The sequence below is a fragment of the Anabrus simplex genome, chromosome 4, assembly GCF_040414725.1.
Source record: "Anabrus simplex isolate iqAnaSimp1 chromosome 4, ASM4041472v1, whole genome shotgun sequence".
Taxonomy (NCBI): Eukaryota; Metazoa; Arthropoda; class Insecta; order Orthoptera; family Tettigoniidae; genus Anabrus; species Anabrus simplex.
Window position 1 is genome coordinate 141,639,316 of NC_090268.1, and position 18,279 is coordinate 141,657,594.

Here is an 18,279-nt window from a genome sequence, read left to right on the forward strand (position 1 = left end):
GTTCTCCTCTCAACTTAATTTTATAAATTAGGGTCAGTTCAATCAATTTGATTAGCTTTGGGTGAAGTCCAAAATGTCTTAAAATTTTTAATAATGATGGTCTGTGGAAATCTATAAACATTACTGAAAGGGGCTTGTTTCATTTTCTGAAATACACCATGACTAGTTTCAAAGTTATTATTTGTTCAGAGCAGCTTCTCCAAGGTCTGAAAGCCTCCCTGGTATTCACCTAATTCTTGATCAAGTTGTTCTTTTATCTGATTATATAGTATCTAAGAGAAAATCTTATACGTGCAGTCAAGGATGGAAATACCTTTATAGTTATCTGGATTACTTCTTTCACCTTTCTTATGAGTTGGATTAATTATAGCTGTTGTCCATTGTTCTAGGAATTTTTCTGATATCCAAATCTTTTGTATCATCATATGGAGAGATGTCTGAGTACCACTATAGTACTAATTAATATTATAATAAAAGAATCCTTACCAAAATCCAAGTAATATACATAATTTCAACTCCCATATGCTATTATTCACGCAATAGCTATTAGTAGTGCTACATCCCCAATTCGATTAGATAAAGCTGTTAATAAACCCGCATTATAAGATTTAACATTTTGGTAATAAATAACTAAACAATAAGAAACAAGCCCTAATCCATCTCATCCTAATAAGATTCTAATTAAATTTGGTCTAATAATCAAGAATATTATTGATAGTACAAATATTAATACCAAAATAATAAATCGATTGATAGTCAAATCACCATCTCTATAAAAAATTACTAAAGCTGAAATAAATAATACAAACCCTATAAATAAAAGTGATATCCAATCAAACAAAAAGGTTATAACAATTGAACTTCTATTCAAATTTAACACTTCTCACTCAATAAAAATCACTAAATCGTATATAATAAAATAAAATCCTATAATTATCAAAATTATTGCTACGATAAACAAAAATAAAAAACTTGAAAAACAAATAGACAATGACCATAAAATGGTTTAAAGTAGTCACCTACATCACTGGTATCACAAACCAACATTTTTACTTTAAACTATTTAAACACAATCACAATATACATAAATCTCCCTTTAACACTAAAATATTTAATGGTAATCAATGAAGCAGAAGAAAAATAAATTCACGACTATATCCGCTTGAAAAAGAGTAAATTCCAGAATATATTATACCATGTTGGCTATAAGCATATAAAGTATACACTGCTCTAAAAAATGATAATATTAATATAACCATAGACACTCATGATCAAGCAACCAATCTATTAAATAAACTAATCTCACCCATTAAGTTAAGTGTATTTCCACATCTCTGCAAATACTTTTTTTTTTTTGCTATTTGCTTTACGTCGCACCGACACAGATAGGTCTTATGGTGACCATGGGACAGGAAAGGACTAGGAGTGGGAAGGAAGCGGCCATAGCCTTAATTAAGGTACAGCCCCAGCATTTGCCTGGTGTGCAAATGGGAAACCACAGAAAACCATCTTCAGGGCTCCTGATAGTGGGGTTCGAACACACAATCTCCCAGATGCAAGCACACAGCTGCACGACCTTAACCGCATGGCCAACTCGCCCGGTTCTGCAAATTCCTGGTCTTTCCCACACTCTTTGTAGTTCTTTATTTCCTTAAGCACTTTTTCAACTTCTTTTGCTGTAGGTGGGTTTATATTTTCTGGTTTAGTTTTTATCAGGGTATGTATATCAATCAACAATAGTTTTTCAGGTTCATCACTGTTCAAGAGCTTGTTAAATTCTTCCGCCATCATTTCTGCATTCTCCTTATTGTTATGCGCTATTTTTCCATCCTTATTTTTCAACAATAATGTGGGGGGTTGTATTTTTACAACTGTTTACCAAAAGCTTTGTATATCATCTCTAGAATTGGTTTTGTAATAAATTTTCCTCAATAGATCCTATGTGGTCATAAAAGAATAATAATAATAATAATAATAATAATAATAATAATAATAATAATAATAATAATAATAATAATAAGAGGAAGAAGAAGAAGAAGAGTTTATTAAATCTTACTGGTATTTTCTCTTCATTCTTTTGATAGTTTGTGTACCGGAGATACACCTGCCCCATGCATTTAAAATAAGCACCTTTTAGAAGGCTATCTATAACAAACCCTGTTAACTGCTAGTAGAAGTAGTGTGAACATTCATCGACAGATGTCTCTACTATCAACTTTCTCTGGGGCGAGAATGAACAATTAATTTTTGAAGTAATTTTGTGTGTCAAGGTTTCCTAAACTGAACTGGTTATTGATTGTTTTTGGTGTTCTAAAGTTATCAACACTTCTATCTCTTCCTGCCAATCTTATATTTCAGCCAATAAGAAATTCTGTACATTTAAGTAACCAATCAGAGTTTTTTATATTTATTTTATTGTCCAGTGAAAACTGTGGGTGTATCAGGGTCTCAGGTCACATAAATCTGGAACCTTCCTCTCCGCTATAAAAGCTGGGACATTTCGGACCATGTTGTCTTTGTGATCGCACCAATCAAGAGGTTTAGAGTGTGTTTGTAACGGAGGCAGGGGAAAGGGCTGCCTCATCCATCTCCAGGAGGTCCACCAGCTAAAGGTAATGGCAGACTCTGGGTAATCATGTAATAGTCTCGGAAAGATAGTTTGAAGGCAAGGTTTCAAATTTTTTAAAAAATATAACTTTTATTTTCTCCATGTAAATTTCAAACTTTAAATGTGTTGTGTAATTTATAACACCGTCTATGCTCCACCTAGTCACACTGTTAAGACAACTAGTGATGTGAACTTTGGCCAATCAACATGTTTAAGAATCCATCGAGGAGGATCCTAGATGAATTTCTGTTTCAACAAAGTAAGAACAATGGGAAAATGGTCATTTTCACAGAGATCATCGTATGTATTCCAGCAAAATAGGGGACCAGTGTTTGGCTGCATAGACATAGTCTATGCGAGAGTATGTGCTGTAACGTACACTGAAATGAGTTGGCTCACCTGTATTCAAAATACATAAATCCAGCTATCTTACTAATGTTTCTAACTCTCTTTGCCTGGGGCAAGGCGTTTTAGAGCCCCATATAGGATGAAGAGCGCTAAAATCGCCCCCAATAGGAGGAATGGGGGTGGAAGCTGATCTATGAGATCGCCTATGAGACTAGCCTGGTGGAAAATAAACATTACACACTGTTGCTAAGACAGGTAGCGGAGTGCGAACTGCTACAGCCTCCAGCAGGGTTCTTAGTGGAACCTCTTCACTATAGGTATCAGAACGGACAAAAATGCCAACGCCAGCAGAAGCCCGGTTGGCATAATGTTGTTCTGTCGAGTTTAGTCTAAAATTTCTCAAGACCATATGATGACCTAGTCTCAGATTAGTTTCCTGAATGCAGAATATACTCGCTGAATACTCAATTAGCTGGCACAGCTCAGCAAGATGCCTATCATAACCGTTACATTTCCTCTGTAACAGTGCCTTAGTGAGGACTATAAGGGACGAGTGTTAGGTTATACTTAAAACCTAAGCACTAACATCAACATCTACATCCGTAGATGTAGAGGAAAGCTCGACGTCCATCCCATCGTCAATGGACGAGGGGACTGACGCCCTGAACTTTGACTTATTTGGGGGCGGGATTTCGTCCTACGAGGGGAGCGTGCAGGTTTAGGAGCATGCGTACTTGCTGGCACTGATTCATACCCTCCAGATGGAGGGCATGATTTCCCCCTCACAGGAGAAGTGCCGGAGCACCCTTGTGCTCTGCTTCTCCGCCTTCTTTTCTTGTTTAGACGGGCTGGGAGACCTTTTGCCAGCCCTGGTCGATGATGCCGCCTCCGCCGGCATGGGAACCGCTTTCACCGACCTCTTTGTTGAGAGAGACTTGGCCTTCACCCCCTGCTGCGCCGGCTTAGGAGTCCCAGCAGGCACAGACTTATTTGTGGTCGAAGGTGGGGGTGGTCCTCCCCCCCACTTTGAGCTTTTACTCTTTGCGGCTTTGCTCCCAGGAGCAACAGCCGCCTTAGGAGCAGCAATCATAATAGGTTTAGAAGATGTAAACAACTAACCTGGAAGACTCTGTGCTATCTTTGTGTAGTCTAGCTACTTGGCAGGTGTATTCATAGAATTGAAATTATGGTGCGCTTCCTGGTAGGAAGGATCATCCAGGGTCTTGATCTCCTGGATCTTCTTCTCACCGAGATATCCCGGACAGTTCCGATCTCGGGATGAATGAAGACCAGGGCAGTTAGTGCACCTGTAAGGAGTTGTGCACTCTTCCGCGCCGTGAGCCCCTCTGCCACATGTACCACATACAGACGGATTCAAGCAACGAGATATCATATGCCTGAATCTCTGGCATTAATAGCAGCGCATGGGAGGCGGGATGTATGGCCTCACATCGCAGCGAGAGGTTGTTGCCTTGACTTTTTCTGGTAACACTGACAATTTGAAGGAGACAATGAACGCACCCATGGCAACGTCTTCACCATTGACTTAGCGCGTAATGCGCCACACGTGTGTTACGCCACGGTGCTTCGTGTCTTCCATCAATCCATCGTCAAGTGTTCAGGATGAGATTGCGGTGGAAGATAACTCCACGAACCACATTCAAGGTGTTGTGCTCCTCCACTTTGATGCGAATATCGCCAAAGTGATCGCATTTGAGCAGCCAATCAGCTTGCTCGGCAGTGCGCGTCTTTAGCAACAAACTACCGTTGCACTAGTCAATGGAAATCAATAGCCGCAGACTAAGTTGTGCTGTCCACACAATACACTTCCCGTGAAGGATAGCAATTATTTCCACAGCATGTTTGTAATGAGGATGGCGATATGCAGTATTTTTTTAGATCGTGCCTGTGTAGCACCAGTATTTATTGGCAATGAATACAAATGAGACCAAAGCAGTCATGATCAAATTCAAGATTTAAAATAACCATGCATCAAAATTCTAATCGTGATTGGTTCTTTTAAACGTGCCTGTGAATCTATGAGGGATGATGACAGTGATGCTGAAAATAATGGCAAATAAGGTTAAGTCTGCATGTTAATAGAACAAATAAAATATTAGTAATGGTAATGTTTTATTTCACCAATACTGGTAACTACTGTACTTTATTTTCAATTTAAAGTTACCATCCGTACTGTAACCATTTGATATGGTGTATGCCATCTGTGTTTCAATACATAAACTACACAGCTGACCGATGCTACTAATTGATCACAGACATTGTTTGCAATTGCTACTGGTTTGCTATATTGTCATTGATGCTATTAACTACTTGATATTTAAGTTTTTGCATGTTTTAATGTGTGATATTTAAGTTTTTGCATGTTTTAATGTGTGTCTTTTTTGCTCCAAATTTTTCTTGGCACAAAAGACACAAAAGATTTTGGTTATAAAAATCAGAAAAAACAATGTGTCTATTGAGCGGATAAATAATGTACATATAAAAAGTTTGATAAGAGGATATTCAAGGGTAAAACATTTCCGAAAGTAACTGGTATTATGCATGTAAGGCACCAAAAAGCATAAGTGTAACTGGAATTGTTGGTCAATAACAGCAGAAAATAAGCTCCCTTGGAAGTGTCTACCTCTTCATGGAGAAAACAAAACAAAATAATCATATACGTCCCAGTATCAATGCAACTCTAATACTTACTGAGCTACTGGTGTTGTGAAGTGCCTCAGAGTTTCTTGTACCAGCCTGATATCAGCACGAGCCTGCTGGTTACCATGAACACTGAACCGAGTCACACAAGACATAAGACGAGACAATTCTTCAGCCACGGTTTCTACAATTTGGGATAGTACTCTGGTTACTAAACCAGGTGAAACTCTGTGAACCTGAAATAAAATCATTAAAATATCTTCATCCACAATCTGTTACAGCTTTATGCATCCAGTCACCATGATCATAGCAACCACAGTAATGTAACAGTCAAGTGATAGTTAACAAAGGTATTAAGCCTCTGCAGTGATTAGAGAAGCTACACCTGCCAAAATGGCCAGCAAAGAAGTGTCACACTACAAAGTCTTAATTCAATCACACTTGTCTCTTTAAAACAAGTTGGTTTACAGTTTAACTATTCTTCTGATATTTAACATTTTCTCCTCTGCATGAATATTTTGTGCATATCTAACTACCTGATTAACTATGGCACCAGGGAGCAGTACTAAAACCGAGATGTTCATAGAGTAAGATTTTTTTTTTTTTTAGGAGCAGCAATATATAAGCACACTATGTAGAATGTAATTGTATATTTGAATATTGTAATTTTAAGTGGTGATGGAGGCACTTTCGTGCATGTGGGGCTATGCCCTTTCTCCATTCACCATCCATAAATTGTACCTACAATTAGTGGAAAATAAATAATAATAATATTGCTTTTAGTTCATATTATCAAGTGATATATTAATGTTGTGAAATAAATCTTGACCAACCATCACCTCATTTAGGATTTTACAACCAAGATTTTGAACTGGTCAATCCATCTGTTGTATCCATTTTACATGTCCTGTACTTACCCATCTAACATGTAACCCCCTCTGTACGAATGAAAAGTCAAGCACACATTTAGTCTTCAGTATAAGATTCGATTTATCAAGGTTTAAAGGAATTGAGAGTCTAATATGAATTTTGACAGACACATAAATATACATAACTCTATATACAGTAATACAGTTTTCCAAATACTACCAAGTTTTCCACCAGATGTCAATAAAATTAGATGTATACATGTAATTTTGATTTCTTTAAAAGTTTTGAAACAAAACTTTCCAGAAATAATCAAATTCACTTTTTTTTTAATGATTTACATAAAATGAAAGCATTATGAAATCTGGTAACACATAGTTCAAATCAGTGTACAGTAAACAAACCTCTGCATGTACTCCGTTCATATTGGCAATTATTTCTTTGACATAAGGGGAGATATCTGTAGATTTCCGGGGAGTGTCCCAATCAAAACGACCCAAGTACATGGATGGCTCGATGGTGCCTACCAACGGATCACTCTTTTGTTCAAGGTATACTTCAAGGATGCGTTTATCTAGGGCTGTAAGTGCACTTTGAGCTGTTGCTATAGGTAATGTGGGTGATGGATAACCATTCCGAGTGAACAGTTCCGAGAGTCGAGGGAGTATCACACGAGCAGTGTAGTGGCAGTTGCTAAGTGTGGTCAACAGCCGCTGTTCCCATGCCTGAAAAGACAGTTCAAAGGTAATATTGGTACTGTTGCAGATATAGCTGATATTTTAAGGTAAGGAAACACAAATCACAACTACACCCATTCTTAAATATCTGTAAATATTTGGCCAAGGAAACACATAAATCACAACTACACCCATTCTTAAATATCTGTAAATATTTGGCCAGGCACAAATATAAATATACATCATGAGACTGTAGGTATTCTTATTTCACATTCTTGTGATAGTAAAAGCTTCACTGGGCAGATGACTAGTACTTCTAGAAATTATAATTACAGTTTGTGATAATGAGAATTTTTACTTAACACATTCACAGCCGATGACATGTGCACCATAACTCCACTTTTACTTGGTGCCGACCGATGACTACACTTGTGTTACACTCCATGTCAAATATTAAAGCTCATATTTCTGCTAGTACTTATCTAAACAAGCAGATCTGTAATTTGTGCATTGTTTCCTATTTGCTTAACGTCGCACTGACACAGATAGGTCTTATGGTGACGATGGGACAGGAAAGGCCTAAGAATGGGAAGGAAGTGGCCGTGGCCTTAATTAAGGTACAACCCCAGCATTTGGCTGGTGTGAAAATGGGAAACCATGGAAAACCATCTTCAGGTCTGTCGACAATGGGGTTCGAACCGACTATCTCCCGGATGCGAGCTTACAGCTGTACGGCCCTAACCGCACGGCCAACTTGCCTGATTTGTGCATTGTTAAGCTGCTGTTAAACATATGTTCCATCTGGGCATCAGATTAATTGTTAGTTCTCTCTCTGTAGCCATAAAATTCAGCATACTTTTCTACAAGGTCAAAAAAAAAGTGAGGTTGCTGGGCCTTCTCAGAGGAAGAAACACAGTCTCGTAGGCTCCCAAAATCTATCACACAACCTTCAAGAATGTATTCTGCCAGTAAACATGTGGCTAAGAAGAATGGGCGTACGATTGCAAGATGCTGCTCAGATAGTGTTATGAAGAGGGGCGGTGCAGCACAGAATGTTCTACTACAGCGAGTGTCCAGGACAGCCAGGTTTGTGTCTTGAGCAATACTTCAAGGCATTCCACATAAGACAGAAGTAACTGACAGGAAACAATGCCACATCTACCTATGCTTGTTGCAGCACACTTTTATAGGCTATTATATTGACTATGATCGTACAGTAGTTGTTCACATAGCAACAATAAGGATTTTACAAAACACCATTTCTGTGAGAAAACAAAATTAGAAACAAAGTTGTTGAATATCTATAGTCGAACAAAACATTTTTTTCCTTCATTCCATTTCATTACTTGTCATGACACACTGTGATAGTACATATATCACAACCCCGAATTATATGTAGAAGTTAGAGATATTATTGTCAGTATTCTATTTATTATTATTATTATTATTATTATCATTATTATTATCAGTATTTCATTTGTATATTTTGCCATTTATATTTGTAAGCTGGAAGATATCCACATATGTAGGTATGAGTAATTTGTTTTGCACGTGTGGAAAAAAACTGCTTTAATAACTCTGGTAATTTGGATGAGTCATGTGGCTACCCCAGTGTTTGTTGTGAGGTACTTGTGTTGGGAAATTCCATGAGTCATGTATATATCCCAGCCTGATGAGATGAGCTTGTTGTTGTATTAGGGAAGTTCGTTGACTCATGTAATAAACCCCAGAGTTTGTTTATCTCTTGGGAGCAAGGAGAAGTTTCAGGGCATGGTCTTGACAAGAGGTTCACTCATGATTGGCTGGCAAGCACCAATCCAGACGTATCATCTGAGAGGAGGGGGATGTTGATGTCTATAAAGGTTGATCATACAGTGGCAACCGGGGACAATGTAAAGGAACGAGAAGGAAGACAACTACAACCAATCACTACGGTATAAGAAGACCACTCAGTACGGACAAGAAGGACAACTGACGCACTGTACGAGTAGGAAGTAGTGCTGGATATACGGTATTCGAGTGACACGGCTGCAATGGACTAGACTTCAAACGATCGTGGAGCGTAGTCTTGTTATGTTCGTGGAAAGTGGCTGATCAACAAATTGTGGAGGGCGCACGCATTAAGTGTTGTTGTACTTGTGGAGGTCTAGCATTATATGTTGGTGAAAGCTATCTCAGACTTTCCATAAATTATGTTGAGGATCGACAAGCGTGTGTCACTAAAATGTATATATCTTTACAAGTGTTAAAATATGTGAACACAGTATTACAAGGTACAGTATCTGTGTGATGTGATAACTGCCGATTATGAGAATCGGCAAGTCGAATTGATATAGAGACAGTGAAGGGTATTTATCTTCATACACTTACACTGTTCATCGGACTATCTACAAATGGTAGCTTAGTTCTCGCTTTCGTTTTCCCACGGTTTTCATTATTGTTGTAAATATGGAGTCTTCCAGCAATATTTTATGTGTGTGTTATATGTATAATGTTGTATGTTGATGAGGTGCTCATGCACGGATTTTGTTAAGAATATAGTTAGCTATTTTAGAATCAGTGTTATTGATGAACCTAGGTGCAGTTCCTACCTATTTAGTTGTTTTCAGGAGGTTAGGTAAGGCCTGCAGCAGATGTACCAGTACGCAGCATTATGTACACGCCCTGGGATATAAAGTTTATCATGCTCTTATCTAAATTCGAGGGATCCATTCTGGTGAACTCTGGCGCCCATACTACGGACATTTCGGTTAATTATGCTTATTAATTTTATTCAGTTTTAAGTAATTTTATTTATATATTTTTATTCATGATTTTGTTTATTAGTATTCATCAATTAGTTACAACACATGCTGCGTCAAATGGCACCAGAGGTGAAAAGCTCATCTGTAGTGCTGATGATGCACTGTATGCATCATGGTTCCTATGCACAGAAAACTACTGAAATATTTGAAATGATAATCTAAAATGTGTATAAACACATAAATAAACTCCATTACCGATATCCAAGTGGTCGCGAACGTGTTAACAAATAAAAAACACAAAAATGTACTCTCCCTTCAGTCCATATATCCTTGACAGGGTGTGGTGGCACGTTACGTGTTACTGGAGAGTAAACACCATTCTCTCTGATTCTGTGCCAGCTGTCACCTCATGGAGAATATTCCAACTAAGGTTTTCGACTGGTCGATCCATCTGTTGGGATGTCTACCCGTGGGCTGCTTTCCTTTTACTTTCTCCTGCACCACATTTTGTATGGCACTCTGTCTTCGTTCAATGAGTATGAAGAAATGCAGAGAGGCACTGTCTATTCTTCTGGTGAGCCTATCCTACACTTGAAGCTTTCTTAGAACATACTGTATGCATTAGTTTGTTGTTCTGTCCATGATAATCATAGGACCTAGTGATATATGAACATTCCAAAAGCACTGGTTTTGTTCCTATATGCTTTTATAATCTGTGCTTCTGCGGCATATATGGTGATAGTCTAGTCAATGCTCTGATATTTCCTAAGTTTGGTTAGTCCTGTTATCGTCCTGTCCCTTCATATTTTAGTCATCATGGCAATTGTGGTTCTAGCTATTGCTAATCATTTGATTTCTTCTGAGTAGGTACCATAATTTGAAATCAGTGTTCCCAAGTAGATGAACTTATTCACTACCTCCAAGCCATCTATTTTTCTCATGTGTTGTGTATGACCGTTTGCTCTGTCTACAATCATGGTCTTTGTGTAGGCCCTGTTGATCTCTAGACCATACTCCCTACTGGCTACTGTCAACCTCTCCATTCTCCATTATGACTTTCATCTCCCTGACAGTTGCAGCTATGAAGAGGTATCGTCTGTGTACTTGAAGCAGCTAACAGTTCTGCCTCCTGAGGAGATTCCACTCCTCCAATTCTCCAGCACTTTTCTGTTAGGTTTAATAATAATAATAATAATAATAATAATAATAATAATAATAATAATAATAATAATAATAATAATAATAATAATAATAATAATAATAATATATTATTATTTTTTAATTATTGGCAAGTGAGAGGGGTGTTACCCTCTTGTGGTGGCCCATCACCTCTACCGCCAATCCAGCTTACGCCCCCTCCACACTGCTAGACTCTCTACACTCGCACCCCGATTTGCTATAAATAGGGTGCACCTTTGGAGAGTAGTGTCAGTTTGATCTGGTTGGTACAGGCTGCCTGCATGTCAGTTTCGATATTCTGTGTTACTGTACAAGAGGTAGGGAACCAGGACCCTGTTAAGAGACCTTTAGCCAAGTTTTAAAACCAATTTTGTTGGGTAAACACCAAATGTCTCACCACAGATCATCTACACATCAACATTGTTCGACATGTTGTGACAAACTGACTTCTGCTCTCTGATACACAGAGGAGTGCCCTTCATTTTAATTGTTGCTGTTGTTCTTTGGGTCATCAGTACATAAACTGGTTTGATGCACCTTCCATGCCGCCCTATCCCGTGTTAACCTTTTCATTTCTATGCAACTATTACATCCTACATCTATGCTAATCTGTTTGTCATATTCACCCCTCAAATAGTAAAAATCATTCTCCCCTCACCAATTCGATTCAGTATCTCTTCATTTGTGATTTTTAATTATCACCATTTAATGTTTGTCATTGTCTCCTGCTTCTGTAGCTGAAACTTCCCACTCTGACTTGGCATTGTGTTTATCCTATTAAATGTTCTTAATCACATTCACAAAAAGTTGATTTTGTAATGTATTTATTCCTTTCCATTTATCCTTTTAACCTTCTGTATTCATCCTTAATATTTTACTGTACTCATCTTAAAGATAGGGAAAGGAAAGAGACTAAATTATTATCTGGTTTTCTTCTTAATCTACAGTTCTCACACTAAGACCGAAGCTTGTCTAAATAGCCCCTCAATAGTGATGAAGCCTGCTCTACAGATCAAGCTAGGAAACAGAAAGGAGCTTTTTGGGGCTAAGAAGAAATGGATGTGGAACCAGACTGATGAAGTGAGATCCCATCAATGTGAATATAGCAGCTTATGAAACAATAGAGGTTGTCCTTGTGTAACTTACTATGTTACAACAAAATTTTGCATAATAATATAGAACAATTTGTTCCTTAAATATTTCTTTTATAATGAAAATCCACAGCCTGCTTTCAGTCATTTGACTGGGTCAGGAATGGAATGAATGAAGCCCCATCTAGCAGCGAGGATAGGAACGGTGCTGGCTGCCGAAGCCTGTCACACTCCTCTGGGGAAATGTTTAATGACTGACAGATGAAATGAAATGATATTGCGGCTCTATTTCTTTTGTAATCTATACTGTATATCATTTTTATATTCTGTATTTTATGTAATTTAATTTCAATATTGCAAGTAAGTATTTTGCTACATGCACAAACATGAATGTGCGGAGTACCAGCTTCCCACATAAACAAATACGTAAGGAAACATGGTATTCATGTGACGGTAAGACTACCAATCAGATTGATCATGTACTAATTTATAACAGGCATAGAAGCTCCATAACTGACATCAGAGCTTACAGAGGAGCTGAGATAGGATCTGATCACAATATGATAATTGCTTATGTTAAAATTAAACTGAAAACCTCTTGTAAGTCACAGACTGAGGAAAGATGCAAAGTTGACACCGAGAAACTGAAGCAGGAGGAAGAAAGATAAGTATTTCAAACAGATTTGATATTCTGGGAGTAATTCCTATAGAAGACATTGATGAAACAAATGACAAAGTTTGTGAACGAATGTGGAATAACATGAAACAAATTATGACATCAGTATCAATGAAAGTGATACCAAAAGGTGTTAGTAAGAAAAAGAAATGGATCGATGAGCCATGTCAAGATGTAGTTAATAAAGTGGCAATATGTTGTAATAAGTGGTTGCAGTCTAATAAGAATGTAGATGTTTAGGTGCGCAGAGGTTGCGAATGTTGAACTCGCACCTTCGAGTTTCGACTCGATCAATTTGACTTGGCCGAAGTTTTTCAAAATGGCTGCCAAAGGCAATCTGTTCTGTTGCGGTCGCACATGACCAAATATAACCTCCAATTCATTATCTAAGAGTGTGACCAGAAAATAATGTTTTATAACACACTGTTCCAAAATAAAAGGTTTCTACTAACATTTGTTTTAAAAAGAGTGTGATTTGCAATAATACTTTATTTTTATTGGCCCCCATGCATATGTTTTCATATTTGTTGTTTGGGGTTTTTCACACCGTTTAGTGCACTTGTTATTTTATAAGCCCCAGCAGAAAAGATTTTCATATTTGTTCTCTCGTGTTTTTCACAGCTTTTAATACTTTCCTCTCTTCTTCAGAAATGGTACATATAGTTTTCACTGCACCCGCGGACACACGATGTAAAATACCTTCATGTCGGAAAAATCAAATCTAGTGTTTCCATATCCCTGTTGGAAAGTTTTTACTCATATATTTAGTACGTTTTCTCACTTAACACATTCATTTTTGTTGTCCCCTGCAGAGATGTCTTAATGAGGTTTTACTGTAGTTGAAAAATAAAGGATATAATATTTTTCATAGGATATAATTGAAAAACAGCATTCAAATTGTAATTTTTTGTTGTGAATGTTATACTAAAAAATGTAGAAATCAGATTTCTAATTGAACTATGACTAATAGAAGTATAATTTATCAACGTCCTTACCGGCCCACTAATATCCTTATCTACTCCACGATAGACAGCTGGAGAGCCAATTAGCTGTGACACAGCCAGAGAAGGACTATCATCCTGCATTGCTTCATTGCTAAAAGCAAGGGTCTCCAGAGCCTAAAAATTAAAGACATATTGTGATGGAAACTATTCACTCGTGCCAACAGACCTCTATTCTCATAAAGAAATACCTACCTGCGTGAAGCTCAGTAAGAGTGATTGTACAAGAGCATTGAGCTCACGCTGAGCTGTTGGATTTGCCAGCAGAGGCTTCTCTCTATGCTCTCCCAAAAGCACGGACTCTCTCACCAGTTGTACCACCTCCTGGACCTTTGCCTCAAATTGGGCAGGCTGCAACAAGTAAACGGTATTTTCCAACAATTAAGTGATATAAGGAAGACAAACATGAATCATAGGTAGATAACATATCTTGATCAAGAAAATTCAAATAAAAATCAAGTATATATGAAGAGTTCCAAGCAGTAAAGGAATTCTCAACCGTATGTCCATTTCCATAGTTAATTTCATAAAAATTAGTGGGGCAATCATCAGCCATACCCATAGGTATGTTTTATGAAGTTCACCCTTCTTTGTATTATAAAAATTTTGATAAGAAATAAAAAGATTAAACAATTAGCATTCAGAATGCAGGTAAAAATGTAAATTCCTTACAGGGGTCCAGCTCTTTTGAATCACACCCCGAAGGGAAGTGAGGTGTACTGTCAGTTGCTAGGTTCTGTGGCTATAATAGAGGGGTCACACCATCTCTCGCAGGAAGAAAGGAGCGGTCTACTACCTTGCATCAGACATTGTAGTGGAGTGTGGACGGGCATATGGTGCGTTGCTTCTGAACACTCAGGCAATGTTTTCTTTTTTTAGCAATACCACGCACTCACCGTAACACAAGTTCAACTGCATCACCAGTTGTTTACTTTTTCACACATTCAAAGAACCCAGCAACTAAGAATATGTTCCTTTTCAACCAAAAATCATAATTCCTAACAGTCTTAAACTTCTGGCGGTGTCAGGAAACAAACCTGGGCCTCAGAGGATTATAGCCATGGAATCTTCAATTTTATATTCAATCCAAATCAGAGAGTTATTCATTTTTTCAAGAATCCCATATGCATCAGTCAGAATCTGAACCATGGCCACCATTTAAAATAAATAGAAATAAGGATTCCACCTAATCAATACATATTTATTTATATGTGACTATTATATCACATTGAGAGACTAGTTTCAGTCATATAATGATCATCCTCAGCCCTTTATAACTAAAAATTGAGCATTAGATTCTATATGTACACATAAGACAAAGACAAAACTTATACATTAAAAATTGGGTGATGTACTCGTGAGCTGTGTTGTGCGGTTTGATGTGTCTAAAAAAGTAAAATTTGCATCTGGTGACGTCACAACAGGTATAAATTCTTTAAATTAAATTACTTCTAATGACATTCACATTGGATAAAGTAGTATTTTGTTGAATGTCAAATTCATCCCATTCAATTAGTTGAGTCTGTGGAAAGTGCGTCTGAGAATTTCAGCATTCACATAATCATGAATGTCACATGATCAGTTGAAACCCAAAGTTGGGTAATAAGATGATGCTGAGGAGAAACTGGCAGTTTTTTCTTGAGATAACTTCAACAGAATTTGATTACCTGTGTTTAATCTGTAAACTTCTATCGTTATCTGGAAATTAAATGAGGTGTGGTTAATTTACACTTGCAGAACCTCATAAATGTATATAAATTTGTGAACTGTGCCAATATGGGTTGTTGAAGATAGCATCTGAAAGGGAAAGCAAAGAAGAAAATAGTCACATATAAATAAATATGTACTGATAGATGGTTTCCTTATTTTTATTTATTGTAATTGTATCAATACAGATCAATATGAAGATAACTGCATACGATATGGCCACCATTGTTCAAAGGAAGTGGTGGTGGTGATGATTTTTTAATTATCATACATGCAAGTTTGAAATTCCCCGTCTATTTCTTTCCCCTGAGATGATGTAACAGATAGCAACCTGAACACCAAGAGAACGAAGAGAAAGGGCTGATATTTACCTTAATATTAGTTTTTCAAACTAATATGTACTACTAAGGCTAGAGTAAATGTCATTTCCCACCATCTGTCTCTGGTATTTCTTGTTTTATATGAGAAATAACGATACGATGTGTTTTAGTGCTGGGCGAGATGTAACGGGAAGGAGTGCGAGGACTGGGCGCCATCAGATATGCCTTCATATCAGGCCAACTTCCTATCCGAGGCATTCCAATCCTCGAGTTCATCATGCGTGGTCATATCCAGCGGAGGAAGCCTACTGAAGGTTTTATTTTTATGTTACTGGATGGTAACTGAACTGACCCACAGTGTTTGCAGACCACCTCCTTTGAAGTGATTTTGCTGTCAACATTGGGTTCAATAGCTAGTATTAACAGAAGATTAGAGGAACTGTTATGAGATAGCAAACATAATCCATATGATTATGGATGTTATTGGTAGTGGTCTACAAATACAGAATATATCTAATTTCCAACCCAGGTTAAATGATTTATTAATTACAGGTGGTGAAACTATACTTGTCGGGGGTGATGCTGATTCCTCCCCGTGGTGCCCCTGGATAGGTACAGGTAACTGTGTTGCCAGTACTGAACTGAACGTCAGCTTTTGGTTGCCAGACTATCACTTGTGATCTCCTGGCTAATGGTACACAAAACGAATGATACTAGCTCTTTTCAGAGCCAATCTGCAAAGCCCTTGGGAACTGTTCTGAGAGTCCTTCAAATCAACATCGAAGGAATCAGTAGATCTAAAAGTGACTACCTTTCCAAACTGGCATTGGAAAATAATGTTGATGTAATATGCATTCAGGAAACTCATGCCTCTGATCCATCTCAGCTTCGTTCAAGAGGAAACATTCCTGGATACAAGTTACTGGGAGCTACTTATCATCAGTCTTATGGAAATGCAACCTTTGTTCGAAATTCCATCGCCTGCTCTTATTTAGTCTCAGCTAATTCTGATGCAGGCATTTTCAACATCACTACAAAAGTCAATGATGTATCAATCATAAATATTTATAAACCTCCAGGAATTCAGTGGCCTAACAGTGTTCTTCAAACAATCTCTCACCCATCCATCTATGTGGGTGATTTCAATAGTCATCATACTCTGTGGGGTTATAGATATAGTGACCAGTGTGGAGAAAAACTTATAGAGTGGGCAGAGCTTTGTAACATGCAACTGATTTTCAATCCAAAAGACAAACGTACATTCAAGTCAGGAAGATGGGACTCAGAAACCAATCCTGACTTGTGCTTTGCTTCATGTGATTGTCAGGGATCCAGCTTACCTGTGTTTCGTAAAGTTCTTATGAACTTTCCACATAGTCAACATCGACCTGTCCTTCTGGAAACTGGAATGCAGATTCCTATTATAAGATCTTCTCCACTCCCTCGTTGGAACTTTAGTAAAGCTAGTTGAGAGAGCTATTCAGCTGATCTTGACAGTACCATACGATGGATTCCTCCTGAGGTTAGTAACTACTCTAGGTTTGTAAAAGCTACTCTAACATGCGCTAAAAGATATATTCCCTGCGGAGTGAGAAAGGACTTTATTCCAGGGTGGGATGAGGATTGTGAAGTACTTTATGAGGATTTCCAGGAGAGTGGTGAAAAAGATGTAGCTGACGAGCTCCTTCATAAACTAGATGAAGCTAGACGAAGCAGATGGAAGGAAACCATAGATACACTGGACTTCAGACACTCAAGTAGAAAAGCTTGGAGTCTTCTAAAGAAGCTGGGAAGAATACCTCACAGTCCCCAGCTGAAACCAGAGGTTTCACCTAATCATATTGCTAGTCGCATTGCCAGTTTGTCCAAATCCAAGCCAGACAAATTACACAAAAGGTTTATAAAAAACGAACTGTTTCGTTTGAAAAAGGAGTACACTACTTCTTCCAACATTTCTGCTCCTTTTACTGAGCAAGAGCTTCTGCTTGCCTTAAATGAATTGAAAAATGGAAAATCCCCGGGTTTTGATGGTATACACCCAGAATTTTTGAAGCACTGTGGAAAAAATGTAAGGAACTGGCTAGTGCAGTTTTTCTCAAACATACTCCGAACAAGTCAACTCCCTTCAGAGTTTAAACGAACTAAGATACTAGCTATCTTAAAACCTGGTAAACCTACGGATTCTGTCGAAAGCTATAGACCAATTGCCTTAATGAGTGTCTGCTTTAAGCTCTTGGAACGGCTTATCTACAATAGAATAAGTCCTCTAATTTTTAAAATCATTCCAATCGAACAGGCTGGTTTTAGACCTCAACGTAGTTGTGAAGATCAGGTGCTTGCACTGACAACACATATTGAGACAGGTTTTGAAAAGCAATTAAAGAGTGGTGCAGTGTTTAT

The 18,279-nt window shown here is 37.8% G+C and overlaps 1 protein-coding gene across 2 annotated transcripts in view; it reads right to left on the reverse strand.

The window, feature by feature from the left end:
• The window catches only part of Sec5 (secretory 5), a 99,900-nt gene that overhangs the window by 14,271 nt on the left and 67,350 nt on the right, over nt 1–18,279 (reverse strand). For both annotated transcript variants that reach the window (XM_068227474.1, XM_067146319.2), the window contains 4 exons: nt 14,048–14,203; nt 13,847–13,969; nt 6,889–7,209; nt 5,669–5,853 (listed from right to left, as the gene is read on the reverse strand). In XM_068227474.1, the coding sequence (XP_068083575.1) occupies nt 5,669–5,853; nt 6,889–7,209; nt 13,847–13,969; nt 14,048–14,203 (785 nt within the window). The remainder of the gene's footprint in view (nt 1–5,668; nt 5,854–6,888; nt 7,210–13,846; nt 13,970–14,047; nt 14,204–18,279) is intronic.